This window comes from Danio rerio, chromosome 12 (genome assembly GCF_052040795.2).
Source record: "Danio rerio strain M-AB ecotype USA chromosome 12, GRCz13ab, whole genome shotgun sequence".
NCBI lineage: Eukaryota > Metazoa > Chordata > Actinopteri > Cypriniformes > Danionidae > Danio > Danio rerio.
The window spans coordinates 43,602,501-43,617,824 of NC_141032.1; the positions used below are offsets into that span (position 1 = coordinate 43,602,501).

General features: G+C 32.7%; 1 protein-coding gene across 10 annotated transcripts in view; it reads left to right on the top strand.

Annotated features, from left to right (window-relative positions):
* Positions 1–15,324, top strand: part of LOC101886358 (cadherin-18) — a 444,602-nt gene that overhangs the window by 393,029 nt on the left and 36,249 nt on the right. For all 10 annotated transcript variants that reach the window (XM_087276878.1, XM_087276881.1, XM_087276879.1 and 7 more), the window contains 2 exons: positions 9,596–9,717; positions 14,546–14,663. In XM_087276878.1, coding sequence (XP_087133004.1) covers positions 9,596–9,717; positions 14,546–14,663 — 240 coding nt within the window. The remainder of the gene's footprint in view (positions 1–9,595; positions 9,718–14,545; positions 14,664–15,324) is intronic.

A 15,324-nucleotide genomic window follows, 5' to 3' on the forward strand; every position in this document is an offset into this window, starting at 1 on the left:
CATTGTTTATTTTATTTTATTTTATTGTTTGTTTTATTTATTTATGAATTTATTTATTTAAATTAGTGCATTAAAACAAAAAACATGGAACCTCTTATTAGATTTTATTTTATTTTTTCGATTATTATTTTAATTTTTCAATTATTTATTTATTATATTTATATATATATATATATATATATATATATATATATATATATATATATATATATATATATATATATATATATATATATATATATATATATATATATATATATATATATACAAAAATCATGGAACCTCTTGTTAGATTTTATTACATTTTTTTCTATTATTATTTTAATTTTTCAATTTTTCAATTATTTATATATATATATATATATATATATATATATATATATATATATATATATATATATATATATATATATATTTTTTTTTTTTTTTTTTTTTTTTTTTTGATCGATTGATTGGTATTTAATTATTTATTTATTTAGTGGAATAAATAAAAGAAAAACATAGCGTCGGTAATTTTATTTTATTTTATTTATTTATTTATTTATTTATTTTTTGTTCTGTTTTGTTGTTTTATTTATTTATGTATTTATTTATTTAAATTTGTTTAAAACAAAAAACATGGACCTCTTATTAGATTTTATTTTATTATTTATTTATTTTTTGTCTAATATTATTTTAATTTTTAATTTTTTTGTTAAATTTTTCATTGTTTATTGTTATTTTATGTATTTATTTGTTTTTTCATTTGTTTTGTTGTTTATTTTATTGTCTGTTTTATTGTTTATTTATTTAGCTATCTGTTTTTTTTTCTTTTACTGTTTAAATATTAAATTAAATTATTATTATTATTATTATTATTATTATTATTATTATTATTATTATTATTATTATTACTACTATTATATTGCTTGTTTGTTTGTTTATTGCTGTGAAGCAGTTCAGTCTGGCTTAATCAGAATCATTGAAACTGACTCAAAAGAATGATTTGTTTGCATATTGGACATTGCATGAATACATCACATTTTTGGAGTAAAATTAAAACAGTTTTCCTCATAAAAAGCCAGTATATACTTGATAAATGTACTTAATAATGCTATCATACCCTTTTAACGCTTTGTAATTGCATGAAAGTTAGCAGAAAAAAAGCAATCAACTGTAAACTCTAAAAACTCAACTCTAAAAATGTAAATTAAATAATCATGTACTCTTCCTCGTGTGTTTTTAAGCCTTATTAGTTTTTTGTTTTTTGTTTTTTTCTCAAAAGAAGATATTTTGAATAATGCTGGTTGCTGACACATATTGGCATCCATAAGAGGAAAAAAAAACACTATAGTCGTGCATTACTACCAGCACTTGAAAGATACTCAAATAGTTTTTAAACAAGTGAAGGGTGAGTAAATGATGATAGATTTTTAATTTCTGTGTGAGCTATCCCTTTAAGATATAATAAACTCTCATGTTTAATACAGTCTAGAACAACATGAGGTTTATTTTGGTTTATCATGGCGTTCACTTGAACAAAACCACTCATGCAAGAAAACGAAAACGCTCTTCTTTAATAGAATCCAATAGAGTATCCATATTTGGAAGGTGTAATTTCTAAGATATTAAAAATCACAGCAAGTAATGTAAATGGAGTCCCGTGACTCTTCTGCTGTAGATTTCTATCACAGTAATTACCCTTTACACCCAGCACAAATGACACACATGCAGTCCTCTATATGATAATGATATTCCAGCATGTGAATGAAAAATTACACTTGAGATTGCTTTAATATAATGGATGTTTTCCAGTGTCGTTGATGAGATTAAATGGAGATATTGAGTCTCATGCTTAGAGATGGAAACGTTTTTTCTCTAGAGCCTTAAAGGTAAGCTGAACTAGATCAAAAACTGAGCTCAGGTTTGTTCTTCAGCACATTCTGGTTATAACTTAATGTTTGTGAACAGCTGTAACACTTTTTATTTAACACTTGTTTTATTGAAGTATCCGATTTAATTAAAGTTTTCAGAGAATCACAATCTAATCTTCTGAGTTATGAAAGTGCAGTGAAATAGTCCTCTGTGTAAACATAATGACAAACATGCTCAATGGTAAAAGGGAAAAATGTCTGATGTTGTTTTGTGTTTGCCGATGTTGTATGCAATCAAAGATACATTGACTGGGGTAGAACTGATTTTTTTTAACTAATGGTTAGTTGTTTGCTGTCATGGCAATGGCTGCTAAAGGCTTCACTCTGAGAAATGTTCATTTGTGGTCCCGCTGTGGGTGTGAATTCATGTTAGAGTGCTCATTAGTGAGGATGACGAGGGAGAGGAACTCACTTGGCCTGTACGCTTGCAAGACGTCTCAGCAATTACACACACGTTTAATGCATTTTACTGTAGTGGTCCTGCTGAGAGAAATAAGATTCATTATTTATTTTTATAAAGCACCATTCTCAAGATACAGTTAAAAGATACTAAGATAGTTATCCAGAGGTTATGCAAAATTATAGAAAAATGAAACAAGTAGAAGATGGGGTGTTTCTTAGATAATTATAAATGCACTGAGTCTTTACAGTTGTTTTGGCTCTGCATCTAAACCAAACCTAGCTCTTCTTTAAGGCTGCTTTAACAGTACGTTTTCATTTTAAATTTGAGATTTTGAATGAAAATGCTACTCGTCTATATTGCTATTTTCACCGTTTCGGGATAATGTTTTCATTTTAAAAGAGATATTGAATCAAAATGTTTCTTCGCCTTATTACTGGATTACTGTTTCAGAAAAATGACCTTCATCCACAATATACTGTGTAAAACACATGAAATGTGACGGTTCATGGCTTAATCTTCCTATACTGTCCATAATGCAAGGATCGAATGAGAGGGACCTTACGAATCACGAAACACAATGCAATAGTCCAGGGGTCCGTTCTTTGTACGTGGATTACTCGGTTTGCTGGATTTGGTTACTGACGATTTGACGCGATCCAGGATTGTATCGTTCTTCAAAACTGATCTGAGAGTTGTTGTCGTAGCAACAGTTCTGGTAGCTTAAACCTGGTCGGGAGCAGGTTCAATACATATAAACAGGATTAGATTGGGTCAGTTCAAGCAAAAATAATTCAGAAAGTATGTACTAAATTCTGATATTTTCTTACAGTAGTAGTTATATACACTTGGGAAAATAGTCAAATTTGTAAAATATATATAAGATATATATATATAGAGTTATAGTTATTAATAAAAAAATAAAGTTATATACTGTATATATTAATAAAACTTATGCAATCTGCACCCCCGAAATGAAAGTGCAAAGACTGCCACCTGGTGGTGCAAAGAGAAAACTTATTGATATGAACTTTTTAGATGGCTTTAGTACAATTTCTGTATGATAATAGACATGCACAATATGTGACTTTTTTTAAAGCAAAAATACATGCTGTCATAAACATGTTTTGAAAGTTAACATGATGGTGATTTGATGCTTTATAAAAGTTGCAGACATCTTTACCATATCAAAATGCAATTGTAAACATCCAGTTATTCTTTAAACCGATTTAAAAAAACAGCTACAATAATACTATAAAAAGGAAAACCCGCTCTAACTGTAAAACTAAATAAATTGCTCTTGACACATGAAAGTGTAAAGCATGCAGCCCACAACAAGGTGTAAAGTTATTGCTATCATATTTATATTTGAATCATATTTAACAAACCGTTTACTATTAATTTTATGTAATTTAGCTCACATGGATAATTGAATATTAATTAGATGGTGTCATTATGCTGCTGTGCCGTTAGCCAATCGTTGCATTGGTGATCATGATTTCGACAATCGATAGATCAGTCCTTCACAACACATGCAGCGATCTCAGATCAGTTCATCCAGACATTTAAATCTGATTCACGAACTTGTTTGAAAAACCAAATTAGCCAGAGATCAGTTATCAAGATTAAAAGATCCAGGATCTGCCAAATCATCCTAGATCCTTTAAATGAGCAACAGAGAACAGACCCCAGAAAACAAGTGATTGAGAGTGATAGTAAATAGTTATGCCTCAAAGTTTGCATTTCATTTTGTCTATAATGTGGCAGAACACCATTTCCAAATTAAAACAGGGTCTTCAACATTTTAATGTGTTGTAGATGCCTGGTATAACAGTAACTATATATATATATATAATTTTTTTTTTTTTTTGAAAACCCACTAGTCTAAACAGTGACACTAATGTGAACAGGATGAATCACAAACTTTGATTTGATAAAAGATAGTCAAACCCAAAGCGCTGCTGTTTTGCTGTCTGAAAGGATCATAATTTTGTATTGAAAGTCTCCTAACAGATTTACATCCAATCATCCAATCTTTCTCTTTACATTCGATACATCATCAGCTTTTCTCAGATGAAATAGTTCTCTGTCTTTCTGATCTGATGGCCTAATCTTTTCTAATTGGTCTACTACTTACAGGAACCAATGGCTATTAATATAACTGAACTTTAGCCTCTCTAAACCCCACCTTTCAGAAAGCCTTCTCTAATATGATTGGCCAGAAGGCCTAATTGTTTTTGATTGGTCTATCACTTGCAGGAACCTATGGTCATTAGTAAGTTATATCTAAAGCTGCCTTTCTGAAAGCCTTCTCTCATCAAATTGGGCAGATGGCCTAGTCTTTTCTAAATGGTCTGCCACATACATGAACCAATGTTCATTGGTATATTTGAATTTTAGTACCTTTAAATGCTACCTTTCAAAAAAGCTTCTCTAATATGGTTGGCCAGATGGCCTAATTGTTTCTGATTGGTCTGTCACTTACAAGAACCTATGTTCATTAGTAAATTATATCTAAAGCTGTCTTTTTGAAACCTCTCTATTATCCCATTGGCCAAATGGCCTAGTCTTTTCTGATTGATCTACCACTTACATGAGCTAACGTTCATTGGTATATCTGAATTTCAGTACCTCTAAACCCCGCCTTTCAGAAAGCATTCTTTTATCTGATTGGTCAAATGACCCAGTCTTATCTGATTGGTTTACTATTTACATGAACCAATGTCTGTTAATATAACTGAATTTCAGTCTCTTCAGACACTGCATTTCAGATAGCCTGCTCTAATATGACTGGTAAGATGGCCTAGTCTTTTCTGATTGATCTACTGCTTACAGGATCAAATGGTCATTAGTAAGCTTGATCTAAACCTGCTGTTCTGAAAGCCTTCTCTAATCAAATTGGTCAGTTGGTTGAGTCTTTTCTGATCAGTCTAACACGTACATGAACCAATGTTCATTGGTGTATTTAAGTTTCCCTCTCTCTAAACCCCGCCTTTCAGAAAGCCTTCTCTAATATAATTGGTCAGATGGCCTAGTGTTTTCTGATTGGTCTACCGCTTACATGAACCAACGTTATTGGCAAATTTGAATTTTAGTACCTTTAAACCCTGCCTTTTAGAAAGCATTATTTTATTATTTATACTTATTTTAGTGGTCAGCTGACCTAGTCTTATCTGATTAGTCTACTACTTAAAGGAACCAGTGTTCATTATTATAAATGAATTTCACTCCCTCTAACCACGCCTTTCAGATAGCCTGCTTTAATATGATTGGTCAGGTGGCTTAGACTTTTCTGATTGGTCTAACGCTCACGGGATTAAATGGTCATTAGTAGGCTAGAATTTAAGACCTAAAGTAAAGTAGCCTTTCTGAAAGACTTCTCTGATCAAACTGGTCAGATGGTTTTGTCTTTTAAGATTCGTCTACAACTTTTGAACCAACATTCATTGGTATATTGGAATTTCAGTACCTCTACACCCTGCCTTTCAGTAAACAATATTTTATGTGATTAGTCAAATGACCTAGTTAAATGACCTAGTCTTATCTGATTGGTCTACTACTTACAAGAATCAATGTCCGTTAATATAACTGATTTTCAGTCTCTCTAAACAGATAGCCTGCTCTAATTTGATTGGTCAAATGGCCTGGTCTTTTCTGATTAGTCTATCACTTACATAAACAATTGTTCATTAGTATATTTGAATTTCAGTGTCTCTAAACCTCCCCTATCAGAAAGCCTTCTCTTATATAATTGGTCAGATGGCCTAGTCTTTTCTGATTGGTCTGCCGCTTACAAAATCCAATGGTCATTAGTAGGCTATATATAATACTGCCTGTCTGAAAGACTTATCTAATCGATTTGATTGATCAGATTGCCTAGTACTGAACCACTGTTTATTGGTATATATGAATTTCAGTACTTCTAAACTCCGTCTTTCAGAATGCATTCTTTTATCTGATTGGTCAAATGACCTATTTTTTTTTTGCTGGTTGGTCTACAGCTTAAAGGAACCAATGGTAATTAGCAAACAATATCTAAACCCCCTCTTTCTAAAAGCCTTCTTTCATCAAATTGGCCAGATTGCCTATAGTTTCTGATTGGTCCAGCACTTACAGGAACCAATGGTCATTAGTGGGCTTTATCTAAACCTGTCTTTCTGAAAGCCTGCTCTGATCAGATTGGTCAGATGACCTTGGTCTACCACTTACAGGAGCCAATAGTCATTAGTAGGTTATATCTAAACCCCGCCTTTTTGAAAGCCTTCTCTAATGAGATTGGCCAAATGACCTAGTCTTATCTGATTGGTCTATCACTTACAAGAACCAATGGTCATTAGTATATCTTAGTTGCAGCTTTTTTTCTGCATTTGTAAATAGAGTGATGCAAACAGTAACAATGGCTATGGTTTTACTGTATCAATCCTTTGAAAGTGGATACAAAGTAGCAGCACAGAAAACAATGTGGAAGTCTTTCAGGACTCAGGTCCAACTACAGTGTTTAATGCTCAAAACTGACACGATTACATCATTCACTCTGCTGACTTGTTTTTCCTTTTTTTTTCCTTTTCTTTTATTGAGATCAAAAAGTTTAAAATGCCTTATTTTGGTGTCTACAGAAGTAGATGCTTTGAAGTGTTATGCTTTGAGCTCATTTAATGTCAGTCTTGAAAGATCTATGTATTTCATGTATTTTCCCCCTAATGAAGCGTTCTATATGACAACATAGAAGCACCTTGCTAGAAAACAGACTGAGTGAATATAAAATCAGTATACATATATCAGATCTTTTTGTTCTTTCACTTCATACAAGTGTGGAAATTCCCTAGAGGGCACAGCGGAGCGATATTCATCAGAGAAAAGCCCACTGTTAGCCATTTGATCTCTGTTTTCCTTTTTTATAATGAGTGGATTTCTGCTAGATGGTCAGTACAGGGTTAACAGAGCTTCTTCTAGAGAGTGGTATAAAACGTGCATGAAGTCAACTAATAACAAACACTACACACAAAGAGCTCAGCACCAGCCTGAGAAACCTTAATAGGCTGTTATTCCATGCTATTCTCTCTGAAATTACACAGCTGCAAGCTGGAGAGAAAATAACACACGTATAAAGATAATATATAAAATAACACAAGCATGAAGGATTCATATGAAGTCGATGAGGAGACGATGAGAGAGAGTAAACGAAAATGTATTCTAACTGAACAAAGCTAAATTTATATACAGTAATTCTATAATTCATTATGTTATTACATAATTACATAATGTTACACACATTCATTATCCATCTTTATTACTCTCTTCATCTATTCTGTTACCTATACATTCTATCATCCATCTATCCATTCATCCATCCATCCATCCATCCATCTTTTCAGCTTAATCTATCGACATATCTACTCATTCACCTAAATATCTATTCATTATCTATCTTTCTTTTAATGTCTTCATCTATTCTGATGTTTATACAGTATATCATCCATCCATCCATCCATCCATCCATCCATCCATCCATCCATCCTTATTCATTCCTATCTATTCATACTTATTCTTATTTATCCATCCATCCATCCATCCATCCATCCATCCATCCATCCTTCTTTCAATTTATCTCTTCACTTATCTGCCCACTTATTTGTTTACCAATCTGTCCACCTTTCCATCCATTTATCCATAAATCTGACCTTCTTTCTGTGTGTCAATCAATCTTGCCATCTGTCTGTCTCCTTGCCTGTCTGTCTGTCTATCCGTCCTTCTGTCTGTCTGTCTGTCTGTCTGTCTGCCCTTCTGTCCATCTGTCTGTGTGTCTGTCTGCCTGCCTGCCTGCCTGCCTGCCTGTCTGTCTGTCTGTCTGCCTGTCTGCCTGCCCGCCCACCCATCTGTCTGTCTACCCTGTCTGTCTACCCATCCATTTATCTGTCTGGTCTGTCCTATTGATTTGGATTGAGTCTACAAAATTATGCTTTTGTATCATAATTACTAAATCAAAACCATGATATCGTTAGTAATTCTAAAAGATGCAAAGTAAATTCAAAAGGCCCTAACTGACAATAATTCATCGTGTTAATTACTCAAGGTGTAATTGTGCAGAATATTTTTATATCCTTGCAGTTGGCCTGTTTTTAATTTATGAGCATTATAATGTCTTGTTAATTTTGCATTTATGGTGTTTTGATTCAATTTAATTTAACCAGTATGGGTCCGACTCACTCTGAGAATTGCTATTAGATGATTTAGCCAATTTGTAAACAAAATTAGACGGATCCCACTCAGGGATCAAGCAGTGCATGCAAATGTACTTTTTTCTTAGAAATTACTGCTTGGATACAAGTTCTTTTCAGGTAGAAATTGCATAAACCATGTTTGTTAAGCAAAAATTAATTGGACATTCTGGTCATTGGTCAAGCTTTTTTGTTTATCTGTTTGTTATTTAATATTCAGCAAAACAACATTGCAGTTCATTAATAGTCATGCAAGTTCATGCAGAATTCTACATAATGAATGAATTTTATTTATAAAGCTTTACACTTCCCCTGATCATTGTTTGAATGTGATATAATAGATAGACATTATAGATAACATTATAATGGAATATAACATTTTCAAGTGATTTTTAATATAATTTTATTGTTTTCAGCACGTTTCATCTACATCATTCAATTGTAAATGTTAAAGTTTTTTTTTTGTTTTTTGTTTTTTTGTTTAGAATCTAAATTAAATGTGTGTGTGTGTGTGTGTGTGTGTGTGTGTGTGTGTGTGTGTATATATATATATATATATATATATATATATATATATATATATATATATATATATATATATGGTTAAATGAAAAAAATAGCAATTCAAAAGTTTTTTTTGTTTATTTATTTATTTAGAAACGGTTATTAAATTTTAGGAAGTATCTGAGAGTAGTTCAAACAAAAATCATTTGATTTATCTTTTATTTCTGAATTGGAAATATTATGTTTGATAAAATTGATAAAAAAAAACTGTAAAAAAAATAATAAAATCTTAAATATCTTAAGAATTGCCATTGTTAGAAACAATTTATTTTGCAGATTTGTAAACATGGTTATTGGATTTATGTTTACTGCAGATGGTTTGAATTGGTTGATTAAACTATGCGTGATAAAATGTTTATGATGAATTTGGCCAACTTTCCAGGCTTTTTTTATGGCATATAAATATATTTTTTCATATAAGCTAGCTTTTGACATTGTTTTTTTTTTTCTTCTTCTTCTTTCACTCTTTACTTTTTATACATGCTTTTATTTGTTTTCAGACAATCCCAGTCTTCAGAGCCATGTGCCTGTCACCGTGCAGGTTCTGGATGTCAACGACAATCCCCCAAAAATCAACACAGAAGACGAGATCATCATCTGTGAAGGCACTAGAGCAGGACATGTAAGTCCCACAACAGCTGAACTGTTCCTCTGTCTTGCTTTCTCTCTGACACATTCTGTTTTAGCCGTTGATTTTGGTGTTTTGTTTTTGTTCTAATTTGAATGTGAATATCATTAAGGCGTGGAAAATGCCAGAAGAATAGAAACAACTTTTTCAATATGTATTGTTCGGTGATAGATTATTGTTTGATGATGAATTTTGTTAGATGCAATTTTTACAACCCCGGCTCATTGCGAATACGTACCCAGGTCTACATTTCTCTGGACAGCGAAATACGTAACTGGAAGTACATTTGCTTGCAGTTTTTGTTTTAGCACATCCACCAAAGGCCGCTGTGTATGCTTTTTAATGATTTCAAATTTCTCTTGCGCATCCTCTTCTCATGTAAATCCACCAGAAGGTGCAATATACACTTCAGCCGGCCAGGCCAGCTTGCTGTCGACTAAATGACTGACTTACTGACCCACCCACTCCCTTTCTAAACCCAACTGATAGTGTTTTCAAAAGCAATCTAGGAAAAATTGTCGCTGCTACGTGATTTCACCCTGTTTTCATCCTGTTGTCTATTTATTTATTTTATATGATTTGCTTTTGTTTTACCTGATTTCTGGAACTATTCTTTGCTGGACTCGAACGCCATTGTTACGATCAACTCTGCATCCCAAGTTTGCCAACTTTTGTGGCAAACTACTTGGCAAACTGGTAACACCAGAAACGCCGCCCATACAGAGGACAGAGGCCAGTGGGGAAATTGAAACCCCTACTTTTTCGAAGGACATACTGAGATTTTTAATGACCACAGAGAGTCAGGACCCCAGTTTAACCTGAAATACCTGTTTATTAAACAAGAGAATTGACTGAAAGCGAATGGCGTGAAGTGCATTTAAAAACAAAGCCTGCAACCTTCATTCCATGCAGTAAAGCTAAAATAAATGATAAAATTTACTGCTTTAATAATCTGTTTGCATTCTAATGAATGTAATTGACAAGGATATCATGCATAAACAAGTATTTTGTTCATGCATTGATTAATAATATAAATGGTTACTCTATTGACCAATGTTTGATTAATATGGATTCACATACTCTATCAGCGTGCCCAATAAAATCCCTTATGAGCTGCCACAGTTCCCCGCCATGAATGGTGTAAAAGAGGAGAAAGAGCGTGAATATTTAGAGAGGCTGAAATAGGAAAATGGAAAGGGGTTATAGGAATGCTAATCATCCCTCAATGAGAATAAAAATCTGATCAACAAAGCGTGACAGCTCTGACTCACTAAAGCACACTCCTATTTTCCTACCCACTCTTTCCCATTTCATTTCAAAATGCTGTTTTTCAGCACTGGCCCGAAGAAAGAGAGCGATGAGAGCAAGAGAGAGAGAATCAAGGACAGATGAGGTCAAGCCCATTTTAATATCCCCTGTGTTCCCAACATAAAACAGTACATCCACTTCCCAAAAATTATCCACACTACATTACGGAAGAACCACATTAAAGTGCTCATGTGCCCTTTTTTATGTGTTTTAAAAGTGGAGTGAGCGCTTTCTGAAGCACTTGCATCGTAAATGGACTTTGAACAGGTGTATCAAACTTCTTCCTCAGTTATTTATTGGTTGGAAAAACCAAATAGCTCCACCCCCAGTCACATCATTGGTTGAGCTGTTGTTGTGCAGGTTAAAGATGTTCAAGACTCTCGCTGTGTAGGAAAACACATACACTTCAAAAATTACATTGGTGCTTGTTCTAACCACTTATTTGAAATGAGTTGAAACAACACAATTCTTAAGTTTTTTGCGGGGGACAACTTAACTTATGTTTAATCCACTTAAATTTGTAAAAACTTTTTAGTTTACTTAATTGATTTGTGTTGTGACAACATGTAGGACTTATGTGGAACCCAGCATTTTTACCCTACTATATAGTATTTAAAATACATTTAGCAAGTACACAAAAGTGAGTAAACCTTTTATTTTCAAAGCGATTAGTTGACTTTATTTTAAAAAAAAAGTACTGTAAAAAAAACTGTGCATAATCATAATAGTTGTAAAAACATTACAGATTATTAATAGTGAATATTAATTACACTCATTCTTTAACTACTTTTGTTATTGACAGTGGTTATTGGGCATGCTTGCATTTCTTCCAAGCATTAAGGTGTTCTAATATCTGTCCCCATGTTTTATCAAATATCTCACATGTATCGTTATTAATACATCTTAACCTCTTCAAAGTTGGCATATAGATCTCTACCCCACATGCCAAAACTTAGGTACAGATCAGCAGTTTTTCACATTCTCAAGAACAAATAACAAATTAAAATTTAAAAAAAAATATTTAAACTTGTTATTTTCTTTGTTTGTCAGTAGGACAGTTTACGGAAGTATACTAACATTTACTAGTGCAACCTTAATTTAACTGTTACAGGGATACTAAAAAACTCACCCTCAAGTAGATCCAAATCTTTATAAGTTTCCTTTATTTTCTGTTGAAAAAAAGCTGAAAATCTGTAATCACTGACTTCTTAGTAAAAAAAATAAAAAATAGTCAATGCTTACAGGTTTCCAGGATTTTTAAACTGAAGAAACTCAAACAGCTTTTTGAGAAGGGTGAGTAAACTATCCAACACAGGCTCATTGTAAAAACATACCCCAGTATACTTTTTTGGAGAACAGGAGTTATGTTGCCAGAGCTACGTGTTGCTGCATTTCGTCTTTAAAACGAACAGCTTCTGTTTCTTTTTGTACTACCAGCTAACCACTTACCTCAATGGGGACAGCTTTTACCTGCTGTTAGTTGGCTCAGCAGCTTGCCACATACATCTGTGGGCTTGAGACACGGAGAGGAGTTGACAGTGCAGTTGACGACTGTAAATAACAAGTAAATAACAGGGTAAGAATGTGGTAACATCTAAAAACCTGGTAAAAACCAGACGAGGGCTTTCTTTTTCTGAATTGGTTAAGTTACTTTTTAACAATACAGTATATAAACTCACACATGAACCGATGCTGTTTACAAAAGAGAAAGAACTAAATAAGACTTACTTGTGCTTGTCATGTATTCTATAATATTCATATAAAAGTGGTAAACAAACAGGATGACCGGCATGTCCTTGTGAAGTTTTCTATATTTTTTATCATTTCTGCTTTCACATAAGCAAGAAGCGATCCAATTAAGCGCTCCTTCAGGCTGAATCTGTTGGGTTTGAAGGTATTGCTCTTCACAGGGAGTTCAGCACAGCGATGCGCAACCCATAATGGACCACACTCAAAGAATCAAATGCCTACTGGGTTGCCAGGACAACTTATACCAACAAACCAGCTGTTTTAAAGCACAAAGCACAGTTTTCCTACAGATACTGAGACTTCTGAAGCAATGGGGCCACTTTGACATGAGGAAGAAAAATATATACTGCATTTTGAGCTCTTAAATCTCACTTTAAACTTTTGTTTTAGGATGCGGAATCCATGCATGTGTAGTGCAGACATGTTAAAGGGATGAAAATTCTGTCATCATTTAAATTCCTTGTTCTAAACCTGTTTTAGTTTCTTTCTTCTGTTGAACACAAAATAAGATATTTTGAAGAATGCTAAAAGTGCTGTAACCATTTACCTCCATAGTGCACACAAAAGTGTGTTTGCTGCTTGTTCAAACTACTTATTTAAATGAGCTGAAACAATACAATTCTTGAGTTTTTTTGGTACAACTTATGGCTCTATTTTTACAATCTAAACGCAAAGTCTAAAGCATGTAGCGCAAAAGCATGAGGATGTGTTTGAATCCACTGTTGCTATTTTAAGGACAGAAAATACGATCTGCATCTCGGCGCATTGTCTAACAGGGTTGTGCTTATTCTCTTAATGAGTTCTGGGTGTGTTTTAATCATAACATGCATTAAACCAATCAGAGTCTCATCTGACAATCCCTTTTTAGAGTCAGTTGCTTCGCACCATGGTCTATTTGCTATTTACATGGTGGACTTTGTAAGTGGAAAAACTGAATGCTTCACTAGCGAGAAAACAATTAAACAGACCAACTGCAGCACAAGGATAAAAAATGAGCCTCCTTCATTTGGCCTCTTTACTTTTACTCTTTACTTTACTCCTTTACTTTTGTGGATAAGGAAACGGTGTTATACATACTCCACTGAATAATGAATCCGTTAGCCTAGGTATTTAATTTAGTTTGTTAAGCGCAAAGATTAGTTTTTTATACTATTTTTAAATTCAGTTCTAATTTTCAGCAAAAGAATGAATGAACAATAATAACAAAATGTGGTAAAAAGAGTTATATCCAAACACACATTTTATTCCTATGCCTCATATGGTGATGCATATGTCTCCAAAACTTGTTTATATATATATATATATATATATATATATATATATATATATATATATATATATATATATATATATATATATATATATATATATATATATATATATATATATGTATATGCAAATGGATTTGCTATTTAAAGAACGTGACACAAAATGTAAAAACTAGTGTTGCACTGGTCTGAAAATGACAATGCCTTATTGTGTCAAGTGTAGGATAATTTTTTTGTGTTTAATTAACTTAAATTGGTGAAAACAATTAAGTTAATTTAATCAATTTATGTTGGTACAACATTAGGAGATTGTGTGGAACCCTGCATTTTTACATAGCTGAAAAAACAAATACTATGAAAGTAAATGGTTACAGGATTTTTTGTCATCTTTCACACTTTATCGGAAAGAACTAAAAAGCTAAAAAAAAATTAAATTGCATGAAAGTGTTTCTCTCATGTTTGTTTTTGTTTTTTTTTTCTCATTTTGTTGATTGCAGGTCATTCAGACAATCACTGCTGTGGACAAAGATGATTTTGCAAACGGAAAGGGATTTTCCTTCTCTTTTCCTGGAGGAGTTTCTGCCAACCCTAACTTTACAATTAAAGACAATGAAGGTAAACATAATTTTTGTATGTTTTTTTTTTTTTTTTTTGTGCATGAGTTCATGAGTGGCATATTTTGCAGTTAATCTAAAGACATTTGTGATTTAAAGGTTAAAAACTCTAGAGAATATACATTTATATATACAGAAAGAAATACTCTCTCTAGTTTGTCTTTGTTGGTGTAGTCCTTGGGAAATTATTTATATATAAATCTTTCTCTGGTAATAATAAAGAGTTGGAAATTGATTAGTGAAAATATATGGTAATTTTTATGGGTCTTTGTTAATGTGTGCTGTCTAATAAAATTTTTATAATCATTATTATCATGCCAGAAGGCAGTCTGGTTTGAATGTGTATATTGATCTTTAGTATTCATAGCTTTGAAAGGGAGACTGATTATAGAAGTCTTCTGATGTGATCGTTGAACTTTGATGCTGACCAGCATTTAAGCTGTAATTAAATGTCGACCGCGAGCTTAAGAGAGACGATTGATGACAGTTTAGATGCAGGCGGAAGTAAAATCCCTTATGCATGATGAATAGCTGCCGAGAAGTTAAATCAATGAGCTGTAATGGCATTTCCCTCAATAATCAATATCACCATAACGCTAAAGTTATTTATTGGTCTTGCTCTGTTTATTGTGTGTATGTTTTATGCATCTGTAAAATGGCTG